General features: G+C 35.1%; 1 protein-coding gene across 1 annotated transcript; it reads left to right on the top strand.

Annotated features, from left to right (window-relative positions):
• The first annotated feature begins 432 nt into the window (after window positions 1–432).
• Window positions 433–20,595, top strand: LOC105045772 (kinesin-like protein KIN-5A). Its single transcript, XM_010924166.4, has 23 exons — window positions 433–767; window positions 1,133–1,344; window positions 1,443–1,572; window positions 1,666–1,824; window positions 1,914–2,387; window positions 2,599–2,696; window positions 2,789–2,945; window positions 3,035–3,104; window positions 3,556–3,632; window positions 3,790–3,843; window positions 3,924–4,004; window positions 4,078–4,189; window positions 4,693–4,779; window positions 4,871–5,046; window positions 5,124–5,285; window positions 5,384–5,491; window positions 5,574–5,732; window positions 5,825–5,908; window positions 18,928–19,133; window positions 19,230–19,331; window positions 19,465–19,574; window positions 19,688–19,839; window positions 19,938–20,595. The coding sequence occupies exons 2-23, from the start codon at window positions 1,187–1,189 to the stop codon at window positions 20,157–20,159; spliced, it is 3,138 nt and encodes a 1,045-aa protein (XP_010922468.1). The 5' UTR covers window positions 433–767; window positions 1,133–1,186; the 3' UTR covers window positions 20,160–20,595.
• The last annotated feature ends 939 nt before the right edge of the window (window positions 20,596–21,534 follow it).

Consider the following 21,534-nt stretch of genomic DNA (forward strand, 5'->3'; position numbering starts at 1 on the left):
ATGGGTTGAATCTCGAGACGTCAAATCCTAACACTTTTAGATTGATTTGCCTAAATATGAAACTAATCGAAATAGCATGAAGAGAAATATGAGTAAGAAACCTTCAATTATCCATAGCAAGGCAAAATGTCAGCATACAAATAAGAGTTATTTTATTCATTCTCTAGCCGAAATCATGCTCGGAATTGCGTCCTCCATTTCAAAATAGCAATACCAACCATTCTCTTGCAGTCTAAGAAAGCACCAAGAAAATGAGTGGCCTACTTCCAAGCATCCTCCATGTCACTAGCAACGGTATTTTTTTATTGTTGCGAGCCACAACGTTCAAAAGCCATCATACTCCTTATTCCTACTTTTTTAAATGGATAAATTTAAAACGAGGCCCACCTTGGCTCGTTTGCAACGGTCGAATCCGACCAGGAACGGCTCCATCACGCCGTCGTGGGAACGGTCGCCATTTTTAACAACACCACCTCTTCTTTAATGCCTCTTTCTTCTGTTTCCTTTTAAAGCGGCAGCCCCCTTCCCCTCTCCTCTGCGCCTTCTCTTCGCTTCCCTTCCCTTCTCTCTCTATTTGCAGCTCGGTTCTAAGCTATATAGCAACCAAGATTTCAAAGTAGCGATTAAAGAATTGGCCCAAGGAAGAGAGCGAGCTATTCTTCTTTATAGAAGTCATTGCCGGCTGTGTCACCTCTTCTCCTAGCTTCTGGATTCTTCTTTTGGATTCATAGCGCTTCGAATTGGCCATTGCCGGCCGTCCACTGACGGTATGTTGTGTTATTGCTTTCGTGAATGTCTCTTTCTTCGTTTTATTGTTCCGATCGCCTTCCTTCCTTTTTTCTGCTTTTTTTTTGCGTTTCTTAATCAAAAATCATGTTTTTATTTAACTCCTTTTGAGAAAATTTAGAAAGATTCGTGTTTGCCGGTGAATTATCGTCTCAAGCTTTTTTGAGATTTTTTGGAGGATTGGTATCGGTGTCTGTGATCTTGGTGCATTGGAATGCCTTCCAATCGGCCTAGCCAAGTTAGGGTTTCTTCCTTGAGCGTAGGTTCTCAAGAATCAGAGGGTTCTGGTCGAATTTATGGATTTTGGAGCCTGCCATTTTTGAACAATTCCCTTTTGGTCTTGCAGGTAGGTCCGGGTTTTTCGTATTTGTTTTCGTATTCTTCTTTGAGTGGTCAAGGAATGGATAGCTTGCAGAGGAAAGGGAGTTTCGTCTCTATGTCCCCCTCTCACACCCCGAGATCCAGTGATAAGTACCGTTCCAGCGACAGCAATGGGAATTCCAACAGCAAGCATGATAGAGAAAAGGGGGTTAATATTCAAGTCCTTGTTCGATGTCGGTAAGCACTCAGAGACACACACACAAACAAAAGGGGGTGAATTTTGGCAGTTTTGCTCCAATTTATCATCAGTTGCTTAATTTTTAACATTAACTTAGGCCATTAAGTGAAGATGAGAAGAGAATGAGCACCCCAGTGGTCATAACCTGCAATGAGATTAGGAGAGAAGTTTCTGCCACTCAGAATATTGCCAACAAACAACTTGACAAAACCTTTGTTTTTGACAAGGTGTGAATGCATCCCATAACTTTTATTTTCTTTCAGAGCTGGAAATTTAGCTTTTGGATGAAACATATTATTATTTGTAACAATTCCATGCAGGTCTTTGGCCCGGATTCACGGCAAGCGGATTTGTTTGATCATGCTGTTGTTCCCATCGTGAATGAGGTTCTTGAGGGCTACAATTGCACCGTATTTGCCTATGGTCAGACAGGCACCGGAAAAACTTACACCATGGAAGGAGGAGGGAGGAAGGGAAAGGTAATTTTACTACACTTGCTTACATATTAACTAGCTCAAGTTAAGTTCCTGTCAACAGGTTGCACTTCACCCTCTGGATGGTGTTGTAGAATGGAGAGTTGCCGAGCGATGCTGGCGTTATTCCAAGGTCTGTGAGACAAATCTTTGATGTACTTGAGGCGCAGAGTGCTGAATACAGCATGAAAGTCACATTCCTCGAACTATACAATGAGGAGATAACAGATCTTTTAGCTCCAGAAGAGTCTAAATTCTCAGATGACAAGTCCAAGAAACCTATAGCTCTCATGGAAGATGGGAAGGGGGGAGTTTTTGTGAGAGGGCTGGAAGAGGAGGTAGTTTCTTCTGCAGGTGAAATATATAAGATACTGGATAAAGGATCTGCAAGAAGGCGCACTGCTGAAACTCTACTTAACAAGCAAAGTAGTCGATCTCACTCCATATTTTCTATAACCATTCATATCAAGGAGTGTACACCTGAGGGTGAAGAGATGATCAAATGTGGGAAGCTTAACCTCGTAGATCTTGCTGGTTCTGAGAACATTTCACGCTCGGGTGCTAGAGAGGTGTGTAAACTCTCCCAGTTCTTGCTAGTAGGAAAGGCTCTGTTTTATGTATTACATGCAGACCATAGTTTCAAATGCATCTTAATCGAAATAATTCTGTAAATATTATTATTTAGGTAGGAGCTTAGGACAATGCTTTGGAAATGCCTGTCTTGGCAAAATTTACCAATGTGCTCTTTGAGTTCGGCCTTTAAGATCTTTATCATTGCAGGGAAGAGCAAGGGAAGCTGGAGAGATTAATAAAAGCTTGCTAACACTTGGCCGTGTCATTAATACTCTCGTTGAGCACTCTGGCCACATTCCATACAGGTGATTCAGAATAAAGAAACCTTGATTTATTAGAAGCTTCAATTTTGATGATACAGTCTTGGCTAAGGTGTTTGAATTTTTGGTTTTTGCAGGGATAGCAAATTGACAAGATTATTGAGGGATTCTTTGGGAGGGAAAACAAAAACTTGTATTATAGCCACAATATCACCTTCCATACACTGTCTGGAGGAGACACTGAACACCTTAGATTATGCACACCGTGCAAAGCATATTAAGAATAAGCCAGAGGTGAATTGTTTAACTTTTATTCTATTTCATTGTTAACAAGAGCAAAATCTCTTCCTTAGACAACAGAATTTGGCTTTCATTGCTTTCAGGTTAATCAGAAGATGATGAAATCTGCACTTATCAAGGATTTATACTCGGAAATTGACCGCCTTAAGCAAGGTTTTGACTCTTGCAGTATTTAATTATGCAAAATACACTCAGATCTTAAACTAAAGTTTTAAAGTAGCTTGCAAATTGCACTCTGAATTTACTGTCATCATACTGGGTTAATTGCTAATAGATCTGAAATTTTGGAGCTGCCTAATACTGATTATAATTATGTCAGAATTAAATTTATGCGTGAGTGGGCCTAGTCCTTGGTGTTTTGGTCAACTGAAACTCCCTAAGTTTCAAAAACTCTAAGAGGAGTCCAAATACATGGGAATTTTTGCAAGTTGTTCATATTAATTATCGGTCTATAGAATAACTTTATGGTAACTACTCCAGGCACTAGAACTTGCCAACTCAAGTTCCTTGAATTCTTAAAATGCAACAAATTTCTGGAAATTGTGTTTATTATGATGATACAGATGTTCTTTATCTTACAAGTTTGCTTCTGTTCTTTTAACAGAGGTATATGCTGCAAGAGAGAAGAATGGTATATACATTCCACGGGATCGCTACTTGCTTGAAGAAGCTGAGAAAAAGGTAGCACCCTCTCCTCCACACACCCCCCCCCGGGGTCTCTCTCTCTCTCTCTCTATATATATATATATATATATCTGTCTCTGTGTGTGTGTGTGTGTCTGTGTCTGAAGACATTTTTCTTGATGATATAGACTAATACTTTTCATATATTTTCAAGGCCATGACAGAGAAATTGGAGCGCATGGAGATTGATTTGGAATCTAAGGAAAGGGTAGGTTATCTAGTCATTTGCGTGCATATACTGCTATATGTTGTAAGTGGTTTGACTCTGGAACCATATTATGTTAACAGCAACTGGTTGAGGTTCATGACCTTCACAATTCTCAGAAAGAATTGAGCATAGAATTACGTGACAAGCTTGAGAAAACTCAAGTAAGGTCCATTCTCATCCTTCAATTAATATGTATTAATGCTTACTAGTAACTTCGTCCTTTCGTCCTTGTAGAGAAAGCTGGAGGACACTGAACATGCATTGTCTGATACAGAACAAAGATATAGACAAGCAATCTCCGCTATTAAAGAAAAAGAATACTTGATATCTAATCTCCTTAAATCAGGTGAGCAAAGGACTACCATATTCTCATCAAAAGCCTATTTTGTACAATATTAGAAATATCTTTTAAAAAAGAAGAAGAAGAAGAAGAAATCTTTGTTTTACACACCCAGAGATGCCTGTTTGATAATTTTTCAATAGCATCTGGGATTTGAATCAAGTCATTATCCCTTTCTATTGTATTATCAAGACATGCTTTTCACGAAGACTTGCTTGTTTGAGTTCTAATGTGTGAAATGTGCGCATCAGATGTTTTCCACCTCCAGGATGACATCTGTATCTATGTTTATCTAATATGGTTTCTGCATGTTGTGTATGTTTTTTCACCTCTTGCAAGGATATTTCTGCATGTTGTTCATGTTTTTTTCCCCTGTTGAGGGATCTTTCTTTGAATAGTGAGAGTTCTCAGTTGACAATACATTCCTATCATGTTCTCTTAATTTGTTAAGTGTCTGTCTGATGGGAGTGCTCAGATAATCATACATTTAATTTCCCTTTTACTTTCAGAGAAAGCCCTTGTTGGTCGTGCTTGTGATCTTCGATCAGAGCTAGAGGATATAGCAGCAGATGTATCTGGTTTGTTTTCAAAAATTGGTGAGTGTCTGTTTGTTGAACAATTTAGCATTGTCTGTGCAACAAGGTGTTACAGTCACTGATGACACAATTATCTGTGGTTGGTTTTCAGAACGCAAAGACAAGATAGAAGATGCAAACAAAAATCTTGTCCATCAATTCCATGCTCAGTTGACTCAACAGCTGGATCTTTTGCATAGGACTGTCTCAGATTCTGTCATGCAACAGGAGAATCAACTGAAAGAGATGGAAGAAGGCATGCAGTTGTTTGTCTCTAAAAAAGTTGAGGTACATCAGTGGAAATGTCTTGAACCAACTAATTCATTTTTTGCATAGGATTTGACCTTAAATGCTTTATCTTATAGGCTACTGAAGAGCTCCGAGGGTGCATAGGAAAACTGAGAGAGATGTATGGTTTTGGGATCAGATCATTGGATGATTTAGCAGGTGAACTAGATGAAAATTCCCAATCAACTTTTGGAAAACTGAATTCACAAGTCATTACACACTCTTCTGCTCTTGAGGATGTAAGTATAAAACTTCTCCTTGAAATGAATCTTTTATTACCTGAGATTTAATCTTCTATTCAGCCTCTCAAGTTTTGATTCTGCCCTTCATGGTACAGTGTTTCCAAGGTATTGCATTGGAGGCCGATGAGTTACTTAATGAACTTCAGAGTAGCCTATTTAAACAAGAGGAAAAGCTAAGTGCATTTGCACAACAACAGCGAGAGGTTGGCAGCTATGTAACCATGGTTTAGACGATGCATTTTATTACCTGAGGTTTAATCTCTCTAATTAAGTTACCAATAGCAGGGATTTGTCAGAGCAGTAGAGACAACAAGGTCTATTTCAAAGATCACAACAAATTTCTTCCTGACTCTAGATGTCCATGCATCCAAAATAAACCAGATTCTGGAAGAATCACAAACTGTCCATGATCAGAAACTTCTTGAGCTTGAAAAGAAGTTTGAGGTGATTATTTTTCAGATTCTAAACTATTTAGTTGTTTCTTAAATACAAAATTTCATGCCTTTTTTTTTGTTTACTTTCTATTGTTGTTGCAGGATTGTGCTGCTATTGAAGAAAGGCAACTGCTAGAAAAGGTGGCAGAAATGCTAGCAAGTTCAAGTGCCAGAAAGAAAACACTGGTATGCCTACACCTTCTTCTCAACAATGTCAGTTCTTATGCATACTTTTTCTGAGTTCCTAAATTTTTTCTTGTGAAATACGATTTGAAATACTTTGTTTCTCAATCATGTGTTGCTGAGAACCCATTTCATGATTGTTATCGTTATTACATAGTCATCTGCATCTTTCAAACTTTATGATTCTACAACTTAATTTTCTTTTATTAAAAAATAAGTAAATAATAGTACATAAAATAATAAATAAGCAAAAAATTGTCTAACATGTAAATATTTCTTGTAGATTCAGAGCTTCATTGCATATGAAAGGATCTTCAATATTATTGTTTAGTGTTGGTATGTCATCTTGGGAGATTGCTAACAAACGCCCTAAAATTAATTAAAACAACATATAATGGTTGCAGCATACCTTTGATAAAAAGCAACTACTAGTGACCTCATGTACTCAAGGAATTAAGGAGACTTATCATGTATACAGATTAACATTATATGCATGTCAAATATGATTAGTGAAAACTAGCATCCCTTGCCTTTTGAATCTTGTTAGATGTTTCAAATCTAAACCCCTCATTTCTAGATTCATTTTTCCCAAATGTATTAAATAATTATGTACACACAAATAGATAGATAGGCTGACAACACTTACATGAATACATATTTCTCCATGTAGATGTATATGGTATTCTCCAAAATACACTACCCGGATCTATCATGTTAGATCATTTCCTTTCTAGGTAGAAGTGTTCGCATATCCCAAGATGTTTGCCCCTTCAACATAAAATTACACACCACTTGTTTACTTTGTTCCTTTTTTATTGTTGGGCATTTTTTTTTGTTGAAGTTTATCTTTTGATCTTAGAGAACATTTTGAGTACACCTTGCATTTAGGAACTAGTTGGCAAATTCTAAACATAATACCAAATGACTTTTTAATTTAGTCAGATAGTTTATGTTGAATTCAAGGAGCATTTAAAAGTTTTATCCTTATTATTTGGTCACTTTGTGCCACCAAGGTCTAAATTCTTGGATTTTATGGATGTCTTGATTTGAGCCTTGATCAAATTATTTATTTTATTTGATCTAATACTTCAATAAAGTAAATAAAAAAAAACATCTGTATCAAAAAAGAAAGGGTGGCTCATGGCTCTAGACTCCTGCCATTGCAAAGTTGGCAAATTCTAAATGTAATACTAAATGACTATTTAATTTGGTCGGACATAGTTTATGTTGAATTCAAGGGGCATTTAAAAGTATCTTGGATTTCTTGGATGGCTTGATTTGAACCTTGATCAAATTATTTATTTTATTTGAAGTCATACTTCAATAAAGCAAAAAAAGACTTGTATAAAAAAGGAAAGGGTGGCTCATGGCACGAGACTCCCAAGACTATGGAGTTTCAGAAGGGTCAGATATACATAGTTCTATCCCTTCGTACAAAGAGATATTTCTGTATTTCAAAGTAACCTTATTATTGTCCCCCGGGCTCATCTTCTACACTATATTAAAGAAATCATTAACAATGATGAATTTTAGAAAGAAATAATGTAACAAGCTAGCTTTGAGCTTGAGATCTACCTTTTGTTGGCGCATAATGTTTTCTTTGATGCCTAGCTTACTTTTCAGAATCTATGACATTGGATGTTCTACCTTTTGCTGGCGCATAATGTTTTCTTTGATGCCTAGCTTACTTTTCAGAATCTATGACATTGGATGTTCTAGCAATTTTTTAAATGTATAGGTATTTTTGATGCATATAGGTCATAATTTAAATTTTTGACTAGGAAAGTAATGCCAATTGGATACTTGTATGCAAATGCTCCAACATATTTTGGATTAGTATTTCAAGTGCTATGCCAAGTGTAAATAGGGAAGAGGTATATTAATAATTGATAAAATTTTAAGCTAATTTTAGTGGCTTGTTGCAATTGGAAATTGACTATAAATGTTGAATAACTTGTTAGGCCATCCTTACAAGAGTAAATGAGGAAGAATGGACTCTTAGGGTGCGCAGGATGTTGACATCCTCCACAACTGGCTCCATTTTTAATTTGTTTTCTTTATTTTTGTTATGCTAAATTGAGCAGAATGGGTCATGTTTGGCTACTATAAGGTGTCGTGCATTTATGGATTGATCTAGTGATTATTAGGCCTTCCCTATACCAGCTACTTGCCCCAATAAGGCCAAGGTTGTCATGTAGGTCCATAGTTTGTTAGTCTATACAGTATGGCCGTCTAGGCCATATCAATATATCAGCTTACTAGACTATCATACAAGAGTTCTTCCCCATAGTTTTTAATTGTCCTATTTTTAGTTTCTAGACAAATGGTTTTAACTAAGGTTAGTTGAATTGGAACTGGGATATGTATCAATTAGCTACTGAATTAGACAAGGTTTTAAATCTTATGGTATGGAGGTGTCTCAGTTTCTCTATAAAACAAGATATCTGCTGTCCTGCCTCATTCCAAGGGGGTCCTGGTCATGCATTTCAAAAAATATCCTCCATCTTTTCCCTTCTTTTCTTTCTTCCTTTCTTTCTTTTAGACATGAGCATCGGGCTGGGCCATCTATTACATGGCCCGATCCGGCATGAATTGGCACTGTCCACTTACTACAGCAACGGACTGGGCTGGGGGTTTTGCGGTCTGCGGCCCAGGTCCGGCATGACCCATAAGGGTCTGGGCTAGGCCCATAGGTCAGGCCCAATCCGGCCCACATGCCAGCCCGGCCCCATTAAGATGGACTGTGCCTTGGCACAATCCATTTATCTCTGTTATGGGCCGTGTCTAGGACGGCCTGTAACGATTTTTTTTAGAATTTTAAAAATATTTTTTTTATAAGTTTAAAAGATAGGAGATGTTAGATTTTTTTGTAAAAATAAAAAGCCACCTTATAAATGGTAGGGGGTTTGGCATGAACTCCTACCAATTTATTAATAAAAATCAAAATGGTACAAGAAAAGGAGGGGGACTAGGTCTGACCTCCAGAATACAATGAGAGAGAGAGAGAAAATAGAGGTGACTCACCTCAATAATTAAAAAATAAAAAGATATAATTATAAAAAATTAAAAATTAAAAATAAATGATAAAAATCTTACTGATCGTCGGTAGTATTTATGTCATCATCATTGGATATTATATCATATCCATCTTTATCTTGAAATCTCTCCTCAACATCCAATCAATCTTTGAAGCAGAGAAGTATCTCAATTGTGTCGCTGATCATCCTACTTCTCTTTTCATCAAGAACACGTCGACCTACACTACAGCAGATTTCAATACTATTGCGGACATTGGCATAGCTAAGATATCGCGTGCAATGATAGATATAATAGGATATTGATTTTTAACACTCTTTCACCAAGCTAACACATCAAGACTCTCTATTTGATTTTCATCATATACAGATTGAAGATTATTTCGTAAATAAAATTCAAGTTCATTACTTAAAGATAAAGACGTAAAAGAACATGTTCCTATGTGCAATGAATGAAAAACTAGATGATGAATAAGAATTACTATAAGAAGAGGTGGAGCTTTGTGAAGATAATGTGAGCAATCTAGATCCACGAATATTTTCATCACATAAGGTATAAATATCATAAAGAAGTTAGGTTACCTCAGCTTTAGCAGGTTCGAGATCTTGAAGCATGTTTTCATTATATGCATCAAATAAAATCAGCACATCACTCAATTTAACACGTGGATCAAATACTACTAAGTTATACATAGGACGTACCTTGTCCCAATACTCATTCCATTTAGATTCTATTTCTTCAATAATAAACTTTAAAACATTATCATATCTATATTATGTAAATTTTTGTTTAATGATATATGCTTATTGTAAATATGAATAAGAGGTGGGATAATAAATACTAGAAAAAATATTAGTGGTATTATAAAAATTAACCAAAAAATCTTTCAAAATTTTGTCTTTATTTCAATCATTTTCAATCAATATAAGCCTAATTCACGCTCATTAATTTATGTACTTAATAAGTTTTTATTTGGATGTACATCATGTATCATGGTATATATTGAGTTCCAATGAGTAACCATATGTTAAGTTCCAACAAATAACCATATCAAGTCTAAATTTTTTTAAGTATTTACCATGATTCACATACAGTTGCTTAAATTTTTAAATTTTTGCTCTTGAAGCATAAATAAAAAAAAATTATTTTTTTAATTTTTGCAATGACTTCTTGAACTATATCCATGTCAGCTTGAATAAAGAGATTTAAGATATAATGTACACATCTAATATACAATAAATTTTTATTTAGAATGGAATGCAATGAGTCCTTCAATAATCTGATAGCAGAATTATTATTAGATGTATTATCAAAAATAATAGACATAATTTTTTCATTAATATTATATGAACATGCAGTTTGGTAAATAGCATTAAAGATTTATTGCTCAAAATATAGAAAATCAAAAGAATAAAAAGCAAAAATATGTTTATTTAATTATCAATCACTATCAATGTAATGAGCAGTAATAACAATCAAATAATTACTACTAAAGATGCTGACTAAATATCAGAAGTTAATAATACTTTTGCATTTAAGGTTGAAAGAGTTTCAATCAAATTTTATTTCATTGCTAAATAATCAGTCATAGCCACTTTTCTAAATATACGCCTACTAATTCTTTTGTAAGTAGGTTGTAGGATCAATTGAACATACTCTTCAAAATTAAAAGACTCACATAAGCTAAAAGATAATTCATCTTTAACTATCCATTTTATGAGTATTTTTTTTTTATTTTCGTGGTTGTATATAAAATTACCTACAAGATTACCCCCTTATGTATTAACGATGTTTTGAAGATGAGAATCACTCATCCTATGACTCTTTTGTTGTCTTTTTAAATGACCAGGTCTCCCACTACTAATACAACTATATAATTTGGTATATTTTTATATTTTGCTTTTAAGACTCTATCCATCATAACTCTATCAAAATTATTCCATATGGCACTAGTCCTCTTACGAAAAGAGGTTTGATCTTCGGAACTGGTTTCAGAGGGATTAGGAATATTAATTTCTTCCTTAGAAATAAGGAGAATGCCAAAATAACTCTCGTCAATAGATGTGTCATATCTAAATATGATGAATGCAAATAATAAAAACTAACCACAAGAAGAAATTGAGTAGAGGTAGAGCAAAGATTTGTGAGCTTCCTCTTGTGCTCCTCAATAAGGACCTCCAATAGATGGACTAATTACAGATTGTTAAATATTGAACACTTGCTAAATATTGCTAGAAGAGAGAAGTAATAGTAGTAGAGAGAGAAGAATTGATTTGGTATGGTGAGAATGAAAGATGGGGGTATTTATAGAAATTCAAATATTTTTACTTTCCCAAATTATCCATAAAACTAACAGTTTTATGGCTGTTGGGGGGTTAAAATTATAAAAATTTAAAAAATGACTGTTGAAAATTTTTAAAAAAAGTAGCCATTACAGATCGTGCCTAACGGGCCCGGTGGGCTGCCACCCGTGGGTCTAGGACTGTGTCAGGCCAGGGGTTTTGTTTAAACGGGCCATAGGCACGGCCCATTGCCCATTCTTTTTCTTCTTTATTTTCTTTCCTTTTCCTTCTATCTTTCTATCTTTTCTTTTTTTTCTTGTTCTTATCTCCTTTATTTCTAATTTCATTTTTCTTCTTCTTTTATTTCCTTTCTTCATTCTTTTCTTTTCTTCTACCTTCCTTTCTTTTCTTTTTTTTTCTTCTTTCTTTTTCTTCATCTTTCTATCCTTTCTTTTTTTACTCTTTCTTCTTCTCTCATTGCATGGATGGGTTTTGGAGTTTCAATCCTATTCGGATCTTATTTTCTTATAGGAATGGGATGAAATGGTTGAAATGCCCCCTACCCTATTAGGACTTAAAATGTTATGATTAGGTACAAAACCAATTCAGCTAACTTCGATTCCAATGTATATCGACATGCTGATTCGGTACCATACCAGTAGGATTAGGTACAGTACAGTCCGACATGCTAATTTGATATTTTTTGATATCTTTTGATTTTTTTATTAGGATAAAATCCTAATTTGATATTTTTATCATCCAGTACACCTTAAATGATTCTTCTTGGCACTAAATAAATAGACCATAATTATATCATGAAATGCAACTAAAGTAAATTAGGCAGCATATTTGTAAAGAAAATTAGTGAAATACAAAATATACAATCAAGTAGATCTATTTAAAGTACAATATATACACTGACATCTAAAATCTAGTGGAATGCCGATGTCTTTCATAGATGTCAGGATTATTAATGTAATCAAGGGGCACGCTAGATCAATCCTCCAACCATAGGGCATTTTAGTTCCATATGCTAATCCTATAAGGTATACTACACCTAAAATTTGGTGGATATTGTTTGTCTGATAATGAGGTTATGGGAGGGCAAATACGAATACATCGGCAACAAAATCTGACTTATAAGGTGCTCCAAACTTCATAGGATAACGAGCACTGAAAGATGACATCTCAGACGCACTATATCTGCATTCATATGGATTATGGGCTACTTATGGCTATGGATAATTGGATTCGATATATGATTTGGAAACTAAAACATCCATGGGTGTTACTTTATATGCGAGGTCATTTGCAGCTACAATGTATCCTTCCGAATAATTTCAAGGAAATTGTTTCTTGCATGTATTATATTCTCATGGGCTTTACAAGCTCTTATATTGTGGTATCTATCCTATATGGCATGTGTAAACTGAAACTCATTGGTAAGTTGAAGGCCATCTTAAGGCTATAGTTGTATCTCATAAGCAGTGGCCTCAAGAAAATCATTTCTTGTATGCATTGTATTCTCATGGGCTTTACCAGCTTATACACTATGATATCTATCCTATATGACACGTATAAATTGAGACTCATTAGTAAATCGAAGGCTATCTCAAGGCTGTAGTTGTATCTTGTAAGCAGTGGCCTCATATCCTTCACTCTTCTTAGCTACCAGATCTATATATGGGCAATGGGTTGTGCTTGGCACAGCGTAGCTCAGGCCCACTAGGTTGAAGGTTTAATGGGCCATGCTAGGCATGACCCATGTAGTAAACAGGCATGCCTGGCACAGCCTTAGGCATGGCTCATAATGGCTATTTTTTTTAAAATTTTTTTTCAACAATCATTTTTTAAATTTTTACAATTTTAATCCCCCCAATAGCCATAAGCCATAAAATGGTTAATTTTATAGGTAATTTGGGGAAGCAAATATTTGGATTTCTATAAATACCCCCTCCTCTTGCATTCTCACCACACCCTCCTCTAGCAATATTTAGTAAGTGTTCAATATTTAGTAATTAGTAATTAACAATTTAATTTTTAGTTTGTATTCATTATATATTCAAGTGCTACACAAGAAAAGAATTAGTCTATCTATTGGAGGTCCTTGTTGAAGAACACAGGAGGAAGCTCACAAATCTCCGCTCTATCTCTACTCAATTTCTTCCTGTGGTTAGTTTTTATTATTTGTATTCATCATATTTAGATATGGTATCTTTCGATGGGAGTCATTTTGGCATTTTCTTTATTTTTGAGGAAGAAACTAATATTCATAATCCCTCTGAAATCAATTTCGAAGGTCAAACCTCTTCCTGTAAGAGGACTAGTACTGTATAGAGTTATGGTTAATAAAGTCTTAAAAGTAAAATATAAAAAATATATCAAATTATATAGTTGTGCTAGTAATGGGAGAACTGTCCATTTGAAGAGATATCAAGAGAGTCATGGGATGAATGATTCTCATCTTCAAAGCATCCTTAATACATAAGGAGATAATCTTATAGGTAATTTTGCATATAATAATGAAAATAAAAAAAAGTACTCATTAAATGGATAGTTAAGGATGAATGGCTTTTAGCTTATGAAGAGTATGTTCAATTGACGTTACAAACCTGCTTGTAAAAGAACTAGTAGACGTGCATTTAGAATAGTGGCTATGACTAATTATTTAGCAATGAAGCAAAATTTAATTAGAACTCTCTCAATGCTAAATGCAAGTGTCATTAACTTCTGATGCTTGGTCAGCATCTATTGGTAGTAATTATTTTATTGCCATTACTGCTCATTATATTGATAGTGATTGCAATTAAATAAACATATTCTTGCTTTTTATCCTTTTGATTTCCCACATTCTGGATAATAAATCTCTAATGCTATTTACCAAACTGCATGTTCACATGGCATTAATGACAAAATTATATCTATTACTATTAATAGTGCATCTAATAATAATTCTGCTGCTGAATTATTGAAGGACTCATTGCATCCCATTCTAAATGAAAATTTATTATATATTAGATGTGCATGTCATATTTTAGATTTTTCTATTCAAGCTGGCATGGGTATAGTTCAAGATGTCATTGCAAAAATTAGAAAAATAATATTTTTTTATTCATGCTTTAAGAGTAAGAATTTAAGCAATTGTGTATGGATCATGATAAATACTTTAAAAAATTTAGACTTGATGTGGTTACTCGTTGGAACTTAATATATACTATAATACATGATGCATATCCATATAAAAATTTATTAAGTGTATATATTAATGAAAATGATTGGAACAAAGGCAAAATTTTGGTAGATATTTTGGTTAGTTTTTATAATACCACTAATGTTCTTTCTAGTGTTTATTATCCAACCTCTTGTTCATATTTACAATAAGCATATATCATTAGTTAAAAATTTATATAACATAGATATGATGATGTTTTAAAGCCCATTATTGAAAAAATAGAATCTAAATGGAATGAGTATTGGGACAAGGTATGTCTTGATCCACATGTTAAATTGAGTGGTGTGCTGATTTTACCTACTGCATATAATGAAAACATGTTTCAAGATCTGGAATCCACTAAAGCTGAGGTAACCCAACTTCTTTATGATATTTATATTTTATATGATGAAAAGATTCGTGGTTCTTGATTGTCCATATCATCTTTCCAAAGCTCCACCTCTTCTTCTTGTAGTTCTCATTCATCATCTATTTTCTCATTCATTACATATAGAAAGCATGCACATGCTTCAAGTTCATCCACATCTTCATCTTTCAGTAGTGAATTTGAATTATATTTATAAAATGATCTTCAATCTACATATAATGAAAATCAAATAGAGAGTCTTGATGTATTAGTCTAGTAGAAGAGTGTTAAAAATCAATATCCTGTTAAAATCAATATCCTGTTATGTCTGCTATTGTATACGATATCTTAGTTGTGTCGATATCCATAGTAGCATCGAAATTTGCTTTTAGTGTAGTTCAACATGTTCTTAATGAAAAGAGAAGTAGAATAATCGGCGATATAATTGAGATATTTTTTTGCTTCAAAGATTGGTTGGATGTCAAGGAGAGACATCAAGATAAAGATGGATATAATACAACATCTGATGATGATGACACACACTACCGACGATCAATAAAATTTTTATCATTTGTTTTTAATTTTTTATTTCTTATAATTATATCTTTTTATTTTTTAATTATTAAGGTGAGTCATCTCTATTCTTCTTTCTCTCTCATTGTATTCTAGAGGTCAGGCCTAGCTCCTCTCCTTCCTTTATACTATTTTGATTTTTATTAATAAATCGGTAAGGGTCCACGCCAAACCGCCCACCATTACAAGGTGGCTTTTTATTTTTACCAAAAAAAATCCAACATCCCCTCATCTTTTTTTTTTATATTTATTCGTTAACCTTTTTTAATTTATAAAATTTTTTTTTTAAGGGGGTCGGGCTGGCATATGGGCATGCGATCTCTGTCTTATCGCGGCTGCGTACACAGAGTTAGCTGATGCTTATTCTTCAGATACTATCATTACTTCTTCTCTGAGAAAAGAAGTTCACGACCCATGGGCTTTTCTATCTCTATGCGGCATTGCTCTATCAGACTTTCGCCTATTGCGGAAAATTCTCCACTACTGCTTCCCGTAGGAGTTTGAGCCATATCTCAGTCCCAGTGTGGCTGATCATCATATTAGTAAGCTATTGTCTCATCAATTAGCTAATCAGATGCGAGCCCTTCGGACGGATTCCTCCTTTTGCTCCTCAGTCTATGGGGTACTAGTTTTCAGTTGTTGTTCCCCTCCCAAAGGCAGGTTCTTCCGCGTTACTCACCCATCGGCCATTGAAAACACCACTTCTCATCCGACTTGCATATGTTAAGCATGCCGCCAACGTTCATCCTGAGTCAAGATCGGACTCTCCATGAGATTCATAATTGCATTACTTATAGCTTCCTTGTTTATAAACAAAGCTAATTCTGAATTGTCTTTCATTCCAAGACATAACTTGTTTCCATGCACTGTGCTTGGCCCGCAGGTCATGCGAGCCTAGGCCCTTATAGGCCGTGGCCGTGCCGGGCCTAGGCTGTGGGCTGCAAAACCCTTAGCCCAATCCAATCCCCTTATATGTGCCAATTGTATCGAGTCGGGTTGTGTAATGGGCGGCCTGGTCCGATGCCCATATTTAAACCAGATCGATGGTCATCGGAACTTTTCTTGGTCTCAAGTCTAAGTGAATTGACTCCTCCCACTATCTAATACCTTATAAGATTAGCATATAGGACTACAACGCCTATAGTTGGAGGGTTGGCTAGTGTGCTTCCTAATTATGTTAATGATCCTTATATCTACGAGAGACATCGACACTCCACCAGATTTAAGATGTTAGTATGTATGCTATACTTTAAATATATCTAAGTGATTGCACATCTTATATTTCACTAATTTTCTTTATTAATATACTGCTTGATCTACTTTAATTGCATTTCATGATATAATTGTAGTCTATTTTGGAGTTGAGAAGCATCATTTAAGATATATTGGATAATAAAAATATTAAAAAATTAAGGTTTCAACCTAATAAAATCATAAAAAGTCATCACAAAAAAACAAATTAGGATTAAAGTCATTCAAAAAATCAAAGAAAAGATTACATTTGATTAAATGTTAAAAAAGAAAAAAATAATAAAAAATAGGCATGCATGTTTGATGATTGGCATGCTAATGCGTACCATGTGTTCGTATCAAATTGGTCGCTTATTGATATATGTTTCGATACCAGTTCAACAAACCTCGACTTCAAGATTTGTGCAAAAATGCATGTCTTACCATGTCTTAATCAAGTCTTTTTAAATTTGTGCAAAGTTAAACTAGTTAATCCTAATAGCTAGAATTTCTAAATGAATTTTCATCATGTTCTGATATTAATTAATATATTTTCTTAGAATACGATCATGAAACTCTTTTTCTATATTTTGAAGCATTGAAATCATGATTGCTCTTGTTTTAACTTTTAACTATTACAATCGCTAGTGTCAACTATTAGAAATACTGCAGCTGAATCGTACATGGATACCCATGATCTATTTCTCTTCATGTCTGAAACAGAGATGACCTCTTTTTTGGTTGCCTATTCATCATCAATGGCATTATCATCCTGTAGAGGCAAAAATCCTAGAATCTCTTGCATGAATGTGAGCCAAGTGTGGAAGCACTCCTTTCATGAGATAATTTGATTATAATTAGTATCCATTGCACATAAAAAACCTTTCGCACTATCTAACAACATGTAGGATGGCAATTTTTTTTTTAATGTAATACGCTGGCCCAAGATCACCAAAAAACAGTACCAATCAAATAATAAGGAAGAGAAAAAATAAAATAGCAATGGAACATATGAAGCAAAAAAACAACTCTCCTGACACCTCACTTCTCCTACCCAAAAGCAAAGACATTGCACGCTCTCTCTCCTCCTAGACTCCCCACTCTTAGGGTTGAACCACCTAAGACCTTTTTCATCTCAAACTTGTTTTCTCCTCCAAACAAGATAATAAGACCATCGAACTTCAATGATTACTAAAAAGTCAAACTATTTTAACTAGAATTGAAATAGGAAACTAGGATAAACTAGGAATAGAATCTCAGTATAAGCATGCCAAGCAATGGTCCCAAACTTGCATGTCATCCTTGAACAATGAGATTGTCTAGAACTTCATAGCCAAGATTCATTCACAGGATAATCCTTCACTCGAACTTCATAATTTGACATACCTCATGAGAGCTTGGAAAACACACCACTTTTAATCTGCTTAATCAACATAATCATGTGCTTCTCCTTATATGAGACCCTAAAATGAATGCACAAGGTATGGATCACCATGAAAATGAACCACAATGGGTATATAGCAGCCACCCAATTGAATCACAATTTGTCATGTGCTTTGGGTTGGAAGCTAGCACCCTTGATGTGAGACATTTATCCTTTAGGCACTGACATCTTAATATTACCCTCATAGACTGAACTATAGAGGCACGAACCGCCCTCCAGAGCTAATATGTGGTGTAACATATATTCATCTCAGCGGTCTTCCTCTCATGTAGTTCATTTCTTGCTGGCTTTATCATTAAGACAAATTTCCTGGTATTTACAGTGTGTTACAGTGCACAAACATATCCCATCACATAAAACCTGGCCAACATTTAGACCTTGCTAATAAAATGAAACAGAAGTGTGGCATCTCGCTGTCCCATTACCCTGAAAGGATTTGATGCATCCTGACAAGGAAACACAGTAGTTCAATGAACAAATTTATTTTGTAGGAGGTGCTTGAATTACCATTTCTATATGACGTCCTGTACATGAGGAGAAATTTACCATCAAGTGGGTCTGGACTCTGGAGTGGGTACTAATATCAAATCCCAACATTTTTGAGATATTGCAAACCTCCTTTCAGGATACTGCAGTATTCTATTTTTATATATGTAGTTGGAGAACGTAATTCAAACTCAAGTGCAGTGCCATCTTGAATTACGCTACTCCCTTACTCCATAATATGTACCTCATATATTATTCTTTTGAGTTTCAACTATTTCTAGGTTCAACTTCAAATTATGCTGCAGCAACCTTCAGCATTTTGCAGCTTTGTTTTACATACATAAGATTTGTTTCAAAGATCTTTAAAATCTGAACTGCGCTGTTGCTGCTTAGATTCAAGAAGCAATTGGCGGTCTCTGTCAGAGTAATTGTGATAGAACCAATAATCTACTGAAGGAAATGGACATGGTTCGTGATTTTACTTCATCTGTCAAAGAACAATGGATGGTTTACATGGACCAAACTGAAAACCACTACCTCGAGGATACTGCTGCAGTTGAAAGTGGACAATCTGTCTTGGAAGAAGGGTTGCGTCATTGGTAAGTATGGAGTCTTTTATTGCAACATTAGCTTATTGTTTTTCTGTTGCTGGTGTTAATTCTGCCACACTATCTGACTTCTTCTGAAACGTGCAGCTTGTCAAAGGCAAGAATTAGCTCACAACAATGGAGCGATGCGAAACATTCCCTGCAAAGCATTGGAAAAAGCAACGTAGCATCAATGGATTCCCTTCTTAGGTAATTGAATTTAATCATTTTCAAAATCCAAAATTTGAATAGGCAGCGATATAGCACCAGTTGATTCTATGATCAAGTAATTTTCATAAGTAATTTTGGCACATCAAAATCTATCTTTTTGATATATATATAGGAGTGGAATGGAAGCCAATCAGCTGTTACGTGCCAAGTTGTCTTCGACTGCCGCTACTGCTCTCCAAGATGTTGATGTCGCAAACGAGGGTCTCATTTCCTCCATTGATGGTGAGATTTTATTTGCCACCTCCTACTATTCTGATTTCTGAAACATCGAGTCAGATAAACAAACAGGTCTTGAGTTCTGGACTAAACATGGTTCATATATACTCCATCTGCAGGTTTGCTGAAACTCGACCATGATGCACATGGGAATATTGATTCCTTAATCATTCCATGTCATGGTGAGTTGAGAGAGCTGAGGAGTGGACACCATCACAAGACATTGGAGATCACAGAAAATGCAGGGAAGTGTCTGGAAGAAGAGTATCTGGTAAGCAATGTGCTAAGTGAGATAAATCGCCTCTTGGTTCGAAAATTCCAATGTACGATCTTTGGTGTTCATTGCATCTTTGTTTATAATTTGACCAGGTGGATGAACCATCTTGTTCAACACCAAGGCGAAGGGTAATCAATTTGCCTAGTGTGAAATCCATTGAGGAGCTGAGAACACCAGCATTTGAAGAGCTACTGAAGTCATTTTGGGAGGCAAAGTCAGATTCGAAGCAAATAAATGGAGATATAAAGCATTTTTCTGGGGCACACGAGATTCAATCGCAGGCTCCAAGGCTTCCCCTTACCACAATAAATTAAGGTTCAGGAGTTAAAATAGTGACATTCGATATAGTTCTCTGTACAGAATAGTGCTACTCTATATGTTTGTAAGCATCCTATGCATTCCTCATATAATTTGTTGACTGCTTCTTTTCCCAGATAGATTGGATTTTTTTTTTTTTTTTTTTAAAGATCCGATTCGTGATATAGGTAGATCATGATCATCATGATTCAAATTAGTGTTTTTTCTTTTTTTTGGTATACCAAAGAGACAGATTGAGTTTTTGAGGTTTTCTATTTTCCGCTAAAACAGGAAGAGAGACCTGTAAACAAATTTGTCCTGTGGGGTATGTGTTTTGCTGAGGAACGATGTTGAGGAACTTGTGTCACAAGTATTTTGTGCTGCCTGTTTTTTGAATTACTTATGCTGTTTCAAGGATTAAGTTTATTAGTATCAAAAGGATGTTAAATGGTGTTTTCCAGTACAAGTTCTTGCAGGCCTAAGTTGCTGGGTTTTTGAGTTTGTCATGCAGTAGCATTTGATTTTGGTGTGTGGGAATTTGCTTCAAAGTTCTTAATAAATATTCCAGCAAATTTCGGATTCAAATGCAGAACACCCAAGGACTTTTGCTGCTTGTGTCCCTGGTCCTTTGAGGGGAATCTTGTGCTTTGCAAGCGAGTAGCACTGCAGGTTGTGACCTTTGGAGACGTAGTTGTTTCAGGACTTAGAATTATTACAATACTAGGAGCATTCGCATAAACTTTATATTGGTTTCTATCTGTTTCGATCCTAAACTTGGACGACTGCCGGAAATAAACATGCATATTTATCATAGGCCAATAGTGGATTCATCAATTATTGTAAATTTTAAAAAATAATGTAAAAAAAAATAAGTTATGGGCATCCATCTAATGGTTGGACGTAGAGGTGCAAATGAGTCGAGCCATTTGCGAGCTACTCGAGTTCGACTCGATTATTATCAATCTACAACCGAACTCGAGTAGTTTGAATGATTTTTTAAGTCGAGCTCGACTAATAAGATACTTGACTTGAAAGCTTGTGAATCTACTTGAGTTTATATATTTTTTTAATAATATTATTTTATTTATAAGATATATTAATATATATATAATATTAATATATATTATAATATATATATAATTAGTAAATCAAGATTTCATTTTGAGTTTGAATTTGAGCTGGAGTATGGCTCGATTACACCCTAAGTTGGAGGTGAAGGGTCCCTTTTGTTATTAGCCCAAAATTGCCTACGGGCCCAGGTACGTAAATCTTCTTGAATGATGCACAATGAACGTTTCTTGGATGGCCCAAAATATCAGACACACCTTTAAACATTTCAGCAGTTAATAGAATGAAAGAATCCAGCTCATCTTAATCAGTGGTGATTCCTGA

The sequence above is a fragment of the Elaeis guineensis genome, chromosome 5 (genome assembly GCF_000442705.2).
Source record: "Elaeis guineensis isolate ETL-2024a chromosome 5, EG11, whole genome shotgun sequence".
Lineage (NCBI taxonomy): Eukaryota > Viridiplantae > Streptophyta > Magnoliopsida > Arecales > Arecaceae > Elaeis > Elaeis guineensis.

Excerpts from the sequence above, each read along its gene's own strand:
- LOC105045772 (XM_010924166.4), top strand. The coding sequence starts at position 1,187 with ATGGATAGCTTGCAGAGGAAAGGGAGTTTCGTCTCTATGTCCCCCTCT. Across the intron at positions 2,388-2,598 it reads CACGCTCGGGTGCTAGAGAG|GGAAGAGCAAGGGAAGCTGG; the intron begins GTGTGTAAACTC and ends TTATCATTGCAG. Across the intron at positions 5,733-5,824 it reads AGCTTGAAAAGAAGTTTGAG|GATTGTGCTGCTATTGAAGA; the intron begins GTGATTATTTTT and ends TTGTTGTTGCAG.